Source organism: Pteropus alecto, unplaced genomic scaffold (assembly GCF_000325575.1).
Source record: "Pteropus alecto unplaced genomic scaffold, ASM32557v1 scaffold30, whole genome shotgun sequence".
Lineage (NCBI taxonomy): Eukaryota > Metazoa > Chordata > Mammalia > Chiroptera > Pteropodidae > Pteropus > Pteropus alecto.
In genome coordinates, this window is record NW_006429782.1 from 212,329 (window position 1) to 226,419 (window position 14,091).

The window sequence follows — 14,091 nt, forward strand, 5'->3', positions numbered from 1 at the left end:
GCGGGAGGGGCGAAGCTTTCACTACATCCCCCTAACCCCCGGCGTCGCGGCCGCGCGTGGGGAGGGAGGTGGCGAGGGATCCCCGGGACCCCCGGCCCAGCTCGGGAGGGACCCACGCTGGGCCGCGCGCGCCCTGAGGCCTCCCCCATCCCCGACCCCGGCGGCCCACGGCCTTCCCGGGACTCGGGCGGCAGCGGCCGGGGGCACCCCGGGACACTGCAAGGGGGAGGCCCGTGTCTCCGCCCGCGCCCCGCCCGCACCCCCTGGGCTAGCCTTGGCCCTCCGCCACCTGTGGGCTCTCGGCGCGCTTCCTGGGGGGATGGAGCGACCCCTCCCCACTGCACTGGTCAGGCCTTGAGCCTCGCACCACCCCCCGCCTCAGCTCGCCGCTGCCTGCGCCCAGGACGCGCGCGCGGGCCGGTCCTCCCTCCTCCTGGCTGTCCTCCCCAAGGGCCCGAGTGCTGTCCGGAGCCCCGGCTCAGGCGGGTCTGGCGCCAGATGTTGTTCCGAGTTCCAGCTGCAGGAAGGGGGCTTCTGTCCGGGCTTCCGGTCTGGGAGATGTGAGACCAGGGGTCCAATCGCTTTCCAACAGGGGAGCTTGGGGCTGATCCCCCTCCCCGGAAAGTGTCCCCAAGACGGGGCACCAAATAGTGTTGCCAAGAGTCCACGGGCCAGAGTGGGAACAGAGCGGCGGCCGGGTCGGGTGTGCTGGGCGGAGGGGTGCTGCGGGCGCAGGTGCCCAGCCGGTGCACCGGGTCATTTCAGACACAGGGTCCTTCTTCCCGGGTCCGGGGGGGGGGGCCGTGCCCCCACTCCCACAGGTGGGTGCTGGAGGTTGTGGGGTGTGTTTGCAAGGGCAGGGAGTGGGACCTGGTGTCTGGGGCCTGGCGGGCCACCCACACTGTGTGGGGCCAAGGGCCCCACCCGGCCAGCCCGGCTCCCCCTGCCTGTCCCACTGGGTGTGTTTTCTGAACAGACAGCTTTCCTCCAGGGGTTCACCCGTGACCCACCACGCCCTCCCCAGGAAGGCGACACCCAGTGTCCTCTGCTTTTGAAAACCCAGACAAAGGCCCAGCCGCTCCCCCACCAGCCCCGGGAGCCCAGCCAGGGGCTCAGGGGAGCCAGGGCCTGGACTTGTCTGCACCAGAATCCCGCACTTGTTTATCTGCTCTGCACCCTGGGCCCGCCGGGGCCTCCGGGCCTCCCGACAGCAGGCCCTGGGCAGGGTGTGGCCGTGGCGAGGGGGCTGCGTTGGGGATGAGGGGCAAAAAGCGAGAAAAACACCCGCCCAGAGCAGAGGAACGGGGAGGGGGAGATATCGTGGTTGGACCCCATTGTCTTCTTTCCCGTCACCCCTTTCTTTCTCATGTGGATACCGAGGCCCAGAGAGGGACAGCACTGCCCCGGGGTCACACAGCCCAAGGAGGGTGCCCTGCCCTGTGCCTTCTCGTCCGCAGGCACCGTGGCCACACATTAGGTGGGTCACTGGGTACATCTCGTGGCGTTACCTGGCCTGAATAGCCATGAGAGGAAGCCTCTGTCCCCAGGGCTCGGGGCAACGATGGTGGGTGCCCCCGACTGGAATGCCGGCCCCTGGCTTACTGTCCTTTCCCATGAGGGTGCAATGGGCTCCAGGCATGGAGGCTGCAGCCGCTGGGACGCGTCCCTCACCTCGTCCCGTTTCCGTGGATTTAGCCCTCAGTCACCGGAGACGGTTGCAGCTTACGGGGGTACTGGAAAGTTTCTTTTGAAAATAAATTTAAGAATCCGACAAAATTTCATCGACTTAAGGATTAAACTAATTTCCATGAGTTTAACAATGTAGGGATTTATCGAAAACTAACCAGTCACTAATCGCCAGGGCGGTGGGAGAGATGGCTGATCCCGCAAAGAGGGGGCAAAGGTCAGGGGTGGCGGCGCATGGAGACACTCCTGGGAGGGGCCTCAGGAGTTAGGGGCCAGCCCTGCTCTGGAGAGGCTTTGGCCGTGTGGCCCCGGGTGAAGGGCTGCGCCTCTGGGAGTCTCAGGGTGTAGCTGGCTCAGGCGCTCTCCCGGGTGAGGGCGGGGCGTGGGCCGGACCCACCCTCACGCTGGGCATCTTCAAGGAGCAGGTCTCCGTTGGGTGCTAACTGGGTCCTTACTGTCTCTTTCACGCTTGCTCATCTCCCTTTCAAATCAGAGACAGCAGCTGGTTAAAAGGCAACAGTATCTAGTGATAACTGAATAACAAGCTTTTATTTTCATTATATCGATTTTTTTCAATGTTTTTACTCTGGTGTTTGCGGCAGTGGCTTCTGGTTTTCTCGGTCTCGATAACAATGAAACCTTTCCTGTAAAATAAGGGGATTCAATTTAGAGGGAGGGGAGGGAAGGGAAGGAAGGAATGTGTCGAGCATACTGGAGGTGGTGGCGGGAACGTGGGACAATAGCTCGGGAAGTGCCAGGGTCCTTTATTCACTTAGTGACCGTGCAGTGAGCCCTTGCTCTGCAGCGGGCCCTGCTCTGAGCGCTTTGTCCGTGTGCATTCGCTGGATCCTTACGGCAACCCCGTGAGGTGGGGAAACTGAGGCACAGAGAGGGGACGTGACATGCCGGAGACCACACAGCTGGAAGGCGGTGGGACTGTGATTTCCTGGGTGGTGGTCCTCTCAGCTGCCGGGGGCGTGGGGAGGAGTGGGAACGGGGTCTTCGTGCCGTCCTGTGTCCCAGAGGCTGTGGTCTGCAGGGTTCCTCGGTATCAGCTTTTCAGCCTGATTGGTGGCCTTGGCAGTAGCCCGTGCCCCTGGGGACATCTGTCCCCGCATTCTCTCCCCAGAGACCCCTTCTGTGAGTGCCGATTTGGGGTATGGAAAGAGGGTGTCCTGACTCCTTATGAGACTTCGGGCATGTTACTTGCCTTTCCCGGGCTCACTCTTCACGTCTGGTGAATGGGGACATGAGCCCACCCCGCCCCTTCCCGAGCAGGGGGCGCAGTTAGAAGAGGGGCGGGTGCCATATGGACTTGGACCCTGGGAGTGCCGCCTGCAGCCCCATTCGAGGCCCGCCCTCAAGGGTCCCAGATTTCGATGCTGGGAAATGGGTCGATGTTCTGAACAAACAAGTCACATCACCGTTTTCCATATCTGGAGCAGATTCTGTCCTCTCTTCCTCCATCCAGGAAGCTTCTCATTCGTTCGCTTAAGACATGCTTTCTGCTGACCATCCAAGCCGTGCAGGATCAGAGGGGCCCGGGGGAGCCCATGGAGGGGAAGCTGCCGTGGGGGGAAGCTTTCCTGGTCCATTCCATCATGGACCTTTTCTGTGAAAGATATTTAAGGGTTTACCCAGGCAGGCAGAAGGGAGCACCCAGCGGAAAGACTGGCCTGTGCAAAGGCCCGGTGGTAGGAAAGCATGGGGAGAATGGAGCACTTCTGTTCGTGTTCTTGGGGCCGGGTCCCGCCAGACCTGGAGTGCCAAGCTGGGGGCCATGGGGAGCCAGGGATGGTATCTGGCCGGGGGGTGGGGAGCGAGGGCTGATGCCAGGCACCAGAAAGGGGCTCTGGCAGCTGAGGGGCCAGGTCAGGCAGGAGCAAGTCAGGGTTCAGCCAGGACGGGGGCTGTGGGGCAGCTCGGAGAGAAGCGAGGAAGGGGAGCAAGGCCCAAAGTTTGGGTGGGCGTGGACCCAACTTCATCCTGTGTGGTGTCCGAGCCGCCCAGGGGGCCCAGCCGGCCTGGTTAGGGAGAGATGGCCCAGCCCCTGGATGCCAGGGAGGCTAAAGGGTGCCCTGGCCATGCGGCCCAAGGGTCTCGGTGTGGCATGGGACAGCTGGGCGGAAGTCTTGCTGTTTGAGGAGCATGACGTTGGCTGGGGTGTCTGTCTCCAGCAGGCGTTCAGGAACAGTCAGAGCTCATCATTGGGACAGTTCGGATTGGGCCGGCGATCGGAAAAGGAGCTCGACCCAGGCCTTGTGGCGGGCAGGGCAGGCGAGGACCAGCGTGAGGGCAGGCTGGCCACGAGGCTGCGTGGATGAAAAAATCGTGGCGGGGCAGGGCCGGGCCTGGGTGACAGGGAGGGTTCTGGGGGCAGCGATAGGGGGCCTCGAAAGCTGATGAGGAGCGGGAGCTTGGCAGGGGGCCCACAGGATGTGAGCAGGTGACGCCCTGGTGGGTTTGTGTCCCTTCTGATCACAAAGAGCCTCGGGGCAGGGCCAGCAGGATCTCGCAGTGCCCCATGGGGTGGGCAGGACCCCAGCTCTGGCTCTAGCCCAGCCCTCGGCGAGGGGGTCAGCCCTTCGGCTGCATGTGAGTACATATTCATTCTTACCGGCTTCATCGAGATCTCATTCCTATGCCATACAGTCCACCCACTTAAAGTAAACAATTCGGCAATTTTCAGGAATTCACGGAGTTGTACAATCATCACCTCCGTCTAATTCCAGAACATTCCATCACCTCCAAAACAAACCCTGTCCCCTTCAGCGGTCCCTCCCCCAGCCGCCGACAACCGCTCACCCGCTTCCTGTTCCTGTGGGTGTGCCTGATCTGGACATTTCACATAAGTGGAATCACACACCGTGTGGCCTGTGCATCCGGCATCTCTCGCTGAGCGTCATGTGTCCACGTTGTGGTGTCAGCGCCGCCCCGCTGTTCATGGCTGAGTAATATTCCAGTGTGCGGGCCACCCTGTGTGTGTCCATTCATTACTGACAGGCATTTGGGTTGTTTTATATATTAACTTGTAAAGTCACTTCTAGGGTAGTTGGGGCTTGTCCCATGTCCTCTGCTGGATGTGGGGAGCCCAGGTCCTGTTTTAGATAAATATGAGGGAGAGTGTCTTTGAAAAAAAAAAAAAAGCAGTAGGTGTAGGACAGGTGGTTGGTCCATGGGGATGGCAGGAATGTGACAAGGGATGAGGAATCCTTAGGTGGGGGCCTCCTCTGAAAACGGGAAGATCCTAATTGACTTGTTGGTCCACTGCATATTGAATGAGTACCTGCTGTGTGCTGGGAGCTGGGGACATGGCAGGGACAAAAAAAAAAAAAAAAGGTTACTGTCCTTGTGGGGAAAGGAAATAAGTTGAAGTCCAGGGGTTTGTGTGGCGGTGGGAGCTGGCGGGGGTATTTGGGAGTCCCGAGGGCTGAAACTTAATTGAGAAGGTCAGAGGAGGCCTGACCGGGGAGGTGACATCGAGGAAAGGCTCGAGGGAATCGGCGAGGCCTGTGGATGCAGGAAGCACATGCGCCAGGGAGGGGACAGAGCCAGTGCAAAGGCCCTGGGGCGGCAGTGTGCCTGGGACATGTGCTTGTAGCTGGAGCAGAGCGGGGGCGGGGGTGGCGGCTGGGACCCGGGGTCTTTAGGGCTGACTTCTGCAGCTGGATTTGCCCTGACACCGGCCTCTGAGGAAGGCCTCTGCCTACCGAGCCTCCGCTGCTGCTCCGAGGCCCTGCCCGTTTCCAGGGCACAGGGCAGGGTCCAGCTCCTTCCCATCCCGGGCCCAGGTTAATAGGCAACAGATTCGGCCCTCTGGGTCTGTGGACTGCTCTGACCTCAGTGGCCACCATGGGCATGACGACCCTCTGCCTGACCCTTCCAGGAACCTTGTGCCTCATGGGCTGTTCACCTCAGCAGTGGCCTCAGCAGTCCCAGGGGCCACCTGATCAGGGGAGGAGACCTGGGAAGGCTTCCTGGAAGAGGGGGCTGCACCTGAGCTGAGCTTGGAGGTGGAGGAGGGAAACCAGGGGCAGAGGCGGAGGGCTGGAACGGCTGCTGCTGCGGAGAGAGAGGCTAAGGTCGCCTCAGGGTGAGGGAGCTCTGGGAGGTGCTGGGGAGACAAGGCCCCACAGGGAGCTGGGAACGGCTGTGGAACGGGGACTTCCCCCAACTCCATCCCCCGCCCGATGGGGGAAGGATCCCTCTCTCACCTCCCAGCCCCGCGTGACTGCCCCCCACCCCCACCCCATGGCCAAGGTCGTTGTCAGCTGTTTCTTTTCAATTAGCACAGGAATGTTCCAGCGCTGGGCTCTGAGCCTGCCCGAGCCCGGACCCCCTCATTCTGGCTGGAGCTGCCCGGGCATGGGCCCCGGAAGGCCGATCTCCCCACCGCCCCACCCGCTTCCCGCCTCCAGCCCCGCCCCGTCCTGCCCGCTGGGTGACCTTGGGCCGGTTTCGTAACCTCTCTGGGCCTCTAAAAAAATAAACGCCCCGCAAAGCGGAGGCCTCTGCCGGGCTTGTTGGGCTTGGGCCTCATTAGCTCATCTCCTGGAGCCGGGATTATCTCACGCGCTCGCAGCCGACGCCCTCGCCTTGTCCTGAGCCGCCCACATCGCCGCTCGAGCCCAGAATTTGCTCCAAGCGCCACAAAAATAATCGCGCGAGGACAGGAGCCTGCGCGAGCGGCGGGTGGGCGTCCGGGCGGCGGGTGTGTCCCTCCAGCAGCCGCGAGCCGTGGCCCACTGCGCGGCGGAGCCGGTGGAGGCTGAGACGCCGGCGACTCGCCCCAGCTCACACGGCCGCGGGGTCAGCGGCCGCGCCGCTCTCGGGCTTCCCGGTGCCGTTTTAGCCGACACTGAGCTCCCGCCGTGAGATCTTTTGTGATCGGGCCTCTGCTTCCCTAATGAGCGTCCCCACCGCACCGCCGACGCGCCCCCTGCCTCGGCCAGACCTCAGGGAGACCCTGCGCTCCGCGGGCCCGCCTGTCTGCGCCCAGGTCCCAGGGTCACCGTTTCAACAGCTTGTCCATCCCGGGTTTACGGGTGTAAACGTCCCTGCCTCGCGGGCCCGACAGGATGGACGCTTAGCGAGTGTTTACAGACCTCCCCCTTCCCAGCCTCGGTTTCCCCTCCTGTAAAGTGAGGCCGAGACACCCTGGAAGGTGGGGAGCGCCCAGGAAGGTGTTCTTACTCATGCTGTTTTACCAGGGTTCTATCCTGCTTTTCAGATTTACGATGCTGAGTATTATCTTGGCTTGACCTTGGCTCCCTCGCGCCAGGGGCGGGTCCAGACCCTTCCCGGGTGGAGGCCCTCTCCTGGGAGGATGCCGGGGAACCCAGAACGCGATCCTCCCCTAGCAGCGGGGAAGGGGTGGACCCAGTCACCCCTCCGCTTCCAGCCCTGTCTAGGCAGCCCCTGAAGGCCGGGGCAGGAAGCCCCTGAGCCCCCCAGCGCCGGGCTGGGGGCGGGAGATGCGTAGCGCCGGCCCCACCCCCGCGTGCCGGGCCTCGGCGTTGCTATGGGGACGGCGCGGTTGTCAGGGCGACCGCCTCCCGCGGGCCCCGCCATCCATCACCCGAGGCGGTGGCGCCCTGGGCGGGGCAGGGCGGCTCCAGCGCCCCCCGGCCTGGGGAGGGGCCGCGAGGGGACTGCTCAGCCTGCGCCCCTTGGGTTGTGACGGGGGCGGGGGGTGGGGGGCGACGCGGACGACATGAATGGAAATTCTCTTCCTGGGCCCGCCTGACCTTCCCCTGCCCTGGCTCGGCCAGCAGGGACAGGCCACCCAAGCGAGGACACTGCCCGCCTTGTCTGCAGCCTGGGGAGCTGGCCTCACAGCTGTCCCTGTGTCGGGCATGAATGGCCACCTGCCCACCATGGTGAAAGGGGGCCTTGGGCAGTGGTCCGTCTGCGCAGCAGCGTGGCCCTGTGCACTGGGGTCTCAGATGCTACGTGCCCCTCCCCCAGCCCTGCCTTCTTCCGGGGTGGGTTTCCGGAGACTTCCGTAGAGCTACGGAAAGGGTAGGCCCGTGTGCGGCCGGCCGGAGCTGGGCAGTTCGGTCGGTGCATCCCAGCTCTGCCGCTTCCTAGCTGTGTGACTTTGGGCAAGTAACTTGCCCTCTCGGGGCTTCGGTTTCTGGCCATGGGCAGAACATACAAAGCGGAGGGAACCGCAGGTGCAAAGGCCCTGAGGTGGAAATGAGCTTGGTGCAGTCAAGGCCGGGCCAGGAGGTCCTGATGGCTGGAACAGAGAGAGAGAGGGAAGAGAGGGGAGGAGGGCAGAGATGTGAGTGGGGCTTGGGCTATGCCGGCTGCAGGGTGTTGGGAGCCAGGGAGACTTCAGAGCAGGAGAGTGACAGGGTCTGCCTTTCATTTTGAGGTCCTGCCTCTGGTTGTGGGGTGGAGAGGGGGCTGTCGAGGGCCAGGGAGATGGCAGGTAATGGTAATGGCCTGGGCTGGGGTGGGAAAGGGAGGGTTGGCAAGAGGTGGGGGAGGACGGGCCTATGTGGGAGGCACAGGGGCCACCCTGCCTGCATCTCGCAGACCCAGAAGCCTAGCTGGCCCAGCCCTTCGGCGGGGGGCCATGAGCTGCATAGGGGGCTCTAGCCTTTCCCGAACTCCACCCAGCTGGACGCGGCCTCCCGGGACAGCAGACACGGAGCTGCGGAGGGTGCAGCTGCCACTGCCAGGCCCCGAGGTGGCACCGGGCAGGCAGGGAAGCGCTGGGTGGGGTCACCTGGCTGGGGCGTGGGAGCCAGATGACTTCAGAGGTCTCAGCGAGGCCAGGAAACTGGACCTGAGTGGTGCGGCCAGATGGGGCTCTGCGGCCAGGGGAGGCGGCAGGGCAGGGCGGGGCTGTCACCCTGTGTGACTTCGGGCCTGTTTTCCTACTGAATCGCAGGGGGTGGGGGACATAACAGGAGCATTTAGAGCCGGGGTGTCTGCTTGGCTGTACAGAGGGGAAGCCAGGGGCGTCTTCGGAGGCTGTGGAGTAGCTCTGGACTCTGGGACAAAACCAGGCGGTGCTGGGGGTGGCGGCAGAACCCAAGAATGGTCTGTCGTTTCCGTCCCTTTGAAGATAAGGGGCTTGGGGGGGGGACCCTGTGGTCATTCGGGATTGGGGGCAGAGCTCAAGAGCCTCCCCCCGCCCCCAAAGCTGGAGAATGCTTGGTGGGCTGGTGGGCGGGCGGGGAGGGGGCTGTCCAGATCAGTCCCCTAGTCCGGGAAGGGAGGCGGTCCAGCGTCCTGAGACCCCCTCCAGCCCCAAGTCCCAGTGAGCTGCGCATCGTCCACAGCCCAGTCCCAGCGCCCGCTCCTCCCTGACCCTCCTGGGTGTCTGGACGGAGCCTCGCCCCTCCTGTCCCTTGGTCCTGCCCTGCGGGGGTGGTGGGAGGTTTATGGGGAAAATCAGTGAAGTCGTAGGCTGGACGGGGAGGACGCTGCTGCCTCTGCAGGGGGTCGGGGCAGCATCCCCGTTTACAGAGGGTCACCCAGCTGGAAGGTGCAGGGAGGGGATCCCAACCAGATCTGCTGAAAGCAGGGTTCGGGGGGGGCCCCGCCCTGCCTGACCGCTTCTGTCCCCACCCAGGGTTCTGGCCGCAGAGACCACATCCCAGCAGGAGCGTCTGCAGGCTATCGCAGTGAGTTCCTCCTGCCCCTCGGTGGGGTGGCGGTGACCTGGGGTCCCAGGGGTTCCCCACACCCAGCCTGGGGCTCGTGCAGCTTAGGAGTGCCTGCTGGCACTTCCCCACAAATGAATACACAGAGATCCCCTTCATCTTCAGAACATGGACTAGACCCGCTGTGCAGGCGGGTAAACTGAGGCAGCGTGGAGTAAGAACCCCGCCCTCGTGAGGGGGCAGGCGGAAGGCCAGGGAGCCACGTGGCCGCCCTTTGCAGCCAAAGCAGGACCCGGGTGGGTTCGGGGGTGTCTCCGCGGCCCCCATGCCGGGTCCTGAGCCCCTTTGCGTCCATCCGGTCAGGAGAAGCGTAAGAGGCAGGCGGAGATTGACAGCAAGAGGCGGCAGTTGGAGGACGACAGGCGGCAGCTGCAGCACCTGAAGGTACTGGGGACTGTCCCGTCACAGGCCGGGCCTCAGCTCCGGGCAGGCGGTGGCGGTGCCCGGGGACCCCGAACCTCCGCTGGATACGGGGTTGGGTGGGGGCGTCGGAGCAGGAAGGTTGACGTAACCCTGAGCCCGACCCCTGCCGCCCCCAGTCCAAGGCGCTGCGGGAACGCTGGCTGCTGGAGGGGACGCCGTCCTCGGCCTCGGAGGGCGACGAAGACTTGAGAAGACAGATGCAGGAGGATGAGCAGAAATCCCGGCTCCTGGAGGAATCCATCTCCAGGTGGGCGGGGGCGCTCGCCCCGCACGGGGTCTGGGGTGGGAGCCCTGAGGAGGGGCTCTGCAGGCCTGGGGCGGGGAGGGGGTTTGGGCCACCTGGCTCGGTGGCGGTGGCGGGAGCAGGGGGACCTCCCCCCATGGGGGGTGGGGGTGGCCACTTTGCTCCGTGAGGTGGTGGTGGGCACCAGGAAGCCACCCTCCCCCCGCCCCCCATCTCCTGTCCCGCACCGGGAGCTTTGCGCAGGCCTGCGGATGGTTGAGGGAGGCCAGGCGGGCTGCCCCGTGTGACCCCTTCCTGCTCACACCCAGCAAAGCAGGTGCATGAGGGACGTGGAGTCAGGGCGGACGTGAGCCCCGAGGATGGGCGTTGCCCCAGCGGCCTCCCTGGGGGCTTTCTGGCGCCGGCCCAGCTGGCGAGCTCTTCCCGGCTTCGCTCCTCGCTCCTCGTTCTAATGGAGGCTGCAGAGGCACCGGCAGAGGCCTCAGGAAGGAGGGGGGAGGGGTCCTGGGGAAAGTGACCATCCCCCGCAAGCTGGGACAAAAGGCCCGGGTTTCCGGGCAGGCTGGAGGCCCAGGCTCGGCTCCAGGGCAGCAGGTCAGGGCAGAGGGAAGTGACGGCCGAAATTCCAAATGTGCACTTGGCCAAGGAAAGGCCTGCGGGGCCCCGTGGCACACTGGGGCACCGCCCTGGTGGACGCTGAGGCCAGCGCTGCCGTAGCGACCTCGGGTCCTGTCCTGACGTGTCCGGAGGAAAATGGGGAGGGGGGTCCATCCCCAGACCTCAGTGTTCCCACTCGTGGGGAGCGGGGCACAAGTCCCTCTGTGCATCTTAATTGCAATAGACATTAAGTGGGGGGCTGAGATGGGTCTGTGTAGGGACATTGGGACGGTCCGGGCAAAGGGGCACATGCCGGGCAGCTTGGAAAGCGGGTGGCACTTGCCGGCCATGGGCGGCTGAACGAGGTGGCCCCTTTACATCTAACTCTCAAGTGCAGCCCTGGGGGGCTCGCTTGAGCCCTACTGTGAGTTTGACACATGCCGAGTGCTGTGGGGGCAATGGCTTTCTCCCTCCCAGAGTAACCCACTCCTCAGTGGCTCTACTCAGTGCCCCCTGCCTGGACACCTCCTCCAGGACGCCTTCCAGGCGGACCCCAGCTGCGTCCAGGCTGACCCCAGCTGCGTCCAGCCTGCCGACCCGGCTGTGTTGGGTGCTGCAGACTCACCCCCTGTCTGTCCCTGGGGTGGGTGGCGGCTGGGGCGGGGTTTAATATGCCAGCTTTGTTTTCACGGGGTTGCCGTGTGGTGTTATCTTCTGGTACTTGAAAAGTGACATGGTTTTTCCAGTTTTCCTGGAAGGGTAAAGCTTCCTGTAAAAATAAACGTATTTGAGTGGAAGGAAGGAGTCGGTAGAGGCGGATAAAGGCGCAGCGGCACGGGCGGCTCTGCTGCCCGCTGGCTGTGTGCGCTCGTCCCTCTGTGCCTCGGTTTCCCTAGTCGCGAGGGAAGTGACAAGAACACCTCGCAAGGTGCTAGGAAACGTCAAAGTCCCTGTACAGAGCGGTGCTGGCACGGGGAAGCGCCGGTGGAAGTCGTCACCTCGTACCCCCTCCGCAGACTCGAGAAGGAGGTGGAGGTGCTGGAGAATGCAGCGGATGTGCCACCGGCCACCTCCAGGGAGACCCTGAGCCCGGCACGTGCCCCGGCGCCCAGCCCCGCCAAGGAGGCCCAGAAGGCAGAGTTGGCGTTGAATTCTCAGCAGGTAAGGCAGTTCCCGGGGCCCCGCCTTGCTGTGGCCCGGAGTTTAGGGCCCCTCGAACTTGAATCCCAGCCGTGTGACCAGGGACATGGCTCTGCCACTCTGGGCCTCAGTTTCCCCACCAGGAAGAGCACCCGCGTGCCGGGGATGTCACAGGGGTTGAACGAATCTGTGGATGACGAGCACCTTACATGAGACCCCACACAAAGGGAGCTGTCCTCGCGTGTCACCCACTCGTCATCGTTGTCATGACTTCTGCTGAGCACCTGCGGGTGCCTGGCCCGCGCCGAGCACGTTCTCGGTGCACCCGTCCTAGCATTGTGACAGCCCTTCTGGGTGGGACCAGCGTCCCCATGCGATGGAAGACAAACCTGGGGCCCAGAGAGGTTGAGAGACAGGCTCAGGGCCACACGGTAGAGAGCAGTCTTGGCGGGACCTGGCCATTGACTCCAGGGCCCGACATCTGTGCCAGATTCTGTTGAAAATGGACCCAAGAACACCGGGCCCTGAGCTCACGGGCGCCGCAGTACGTTCACGCCCATTCAAGAATCTCCCAGGCACCTTTGCTGTGTTCTGGACTGGGGGACACACCTCCTCTCCCCCGACCCGTCCTTGTTACCCCCCGCCCCCGTGCTCAAGGAGGCCTCTGGTTCATGGGAGGGCTGGGCAGGCTTCCCGGAGGAGGTGGGCTTTGAAAAAGGTTGAGTCGTTCTCCAGGTGGGGACATGCGATGAGCGGGGGCTTCCGGGGAGGGTGATCGAGCACAGACTGCGTGCCGGCGTCGTGATGCCCACGTCCTGAAGGGAGACAGACCCCGGCTGGGTAGATAATGTCGTAATTGCGGGACTGTGCAATGTGATGGAAGACAGTCCTTGGATTGGTCAGGGAGCTGAGTGAGGAGCCAGAATCTGGGGAAGAGTCTTCCAGACGAGGGACGCACAAGGGCTCGGGACAGGAATGTGTTCGGGAAACAGGGAGGGAGGTGGGGTGCAGGGGACAGGACTCAGCCGACACAGGGCCCAGGGGTCTTCAGGAAGGCTTCTGTGGGCACCAGAGAGCCACAGATCCTTCTGGGCACGGCAGGGACCTCTGGCTGTCACAGCCTTTGGGGGCTGGGATGAATCAAAGAGGAGATCCTCCCCAGGCTCCTCTCCCCATGGGTGGGACCCGGTCAGCGGGAGGAAGGCGCTGGCACCCCTGACCCCTCTCTTCTTTCTTGCAGACCCCGCTGGGAACGCCCAAAGGTATGGCTTCTGGAAGGGCTGGGTGAGGCCTGGGCGCCCCCTGGTGGCCAGGGCGGGGATGGCGGGGTGGGGAGCGCGCCTCGCTGCTAACGAGTAACGAACGGCATTGGCAACAACGTCCGCTTATGGTGGCTCTTCCCACGGAGCCCGCGGGGCCTGGCCCAGTGCGCTCATCGCCCGCGCGCTGCGTTTCACAGCATCCCCGGGGGGTGTCTGGATGTCTGAGGGTGGCGCTGCAGCCCCCGTTACAGATGCGGAAACCGATGCTTCGCAGGATCGCGTCTGGCTTCCGGCCTCGCGCGGTCCCTGGCCTCGGCCGACCCCTTCTGTCCCACGTCCACTTGCTCTGACCTGCTGCACAGGTGGGGGCCTCGGTTTTCACATCTGTAAAATGGGGTCTGTCTGTGTGAGAATTCAGAGGGGCTCGTGGAGAGAATGAGGACCCCGCCGTCCTGGGGGTCGGGCACCATTTACAAGGACGAGGGTCCAGGAAACAGACCCCCCAAAAGCCCAAAGTTTGAATTCTGGGACCCGTTTCGTGCCCCTGCAAACTATCACAGACATAATATACACACTTGCAAATATTGCGCATGTATGTAGGACATCCGAATATATATTCAGCTACACATATAGTAGTTTGTTAAATACTTTAAGTATATTAAAGTTATTTAACATAAATTGCATTCTAAAATATGTATTCAGCTGGTCCGCTTCTATGTCCAGAGTACGGGAGGAAAGCCACCAGCCAGGACTGGAGGTGGTGGCCAGAAGTGCCTTCGGCCTGATTTCTCGGCTGTTAATTATTCATAGGAGAGTGTCTCCTTGTCTTACTGTGGAATTAAAAATTTATGATAAAAAAAATCCCCGCAGGCCTCTCAGGGAATTTTTGAAAATCACTTGGGCTGAGAGACAGGAAATGGGCTGTGGGCTGAGGTGTGTTGGGGGGTTCTTGGCCTGTCGGAGGGGTCCGGATGCCTGTGTGCGCTAGGGGCGGGGCCAGGTGTCTGGTGTCTGGGGGTTTGTCCGGGTCACTGGGGGATGGCTGGGATGTCATGCAGGT

The 14,091-nt window shown here is 63.2% G+C and overlaps 1 protein-coding gene across 1 annotated transcript in view; it reads left to right on the plus strand.

Annotated features, from left to right (window-relative positions):
- Positions 1-2,588: 2,588 nt before the first annotated feature.
- The window catches only part of PALM (paralemmin), a 19,254-nt gene continuing 7,751 nt past the window's right edge, over positions 2,589-14,091 (plus strand). Inside the window, exons 1-8 of the mRNA XM_025041662.1 lie at positions 2,589-2,734; positions 2,816-2,843; positions 6,230-6,378; positions 9,275-9,326; positions 9,669-9,749; positions 9,905-10,035; positions 11,646-11,790; positions 13,010-13,031. Coding sequence (XP_024897430.1) covers positions 2,589-2,734; positions 2,816-2,843; positions 6,230-6,378; positions 9,275-9,326; positions 9,669-9,749; positions 9,905-10,035; positions 11,646-11,790; positions 13,010-13,031 — 754 coding nt within the window. The remainder of the gene's footprint in view (positions 2,735-2,815; positions 2,844-6,229; positions 6,379-9,274; positions 9,327-9,668; positions 9,750-9,904; positions 10,036-11,645; positions 11,791-13,009; positions 13,032-14,091) is intronic.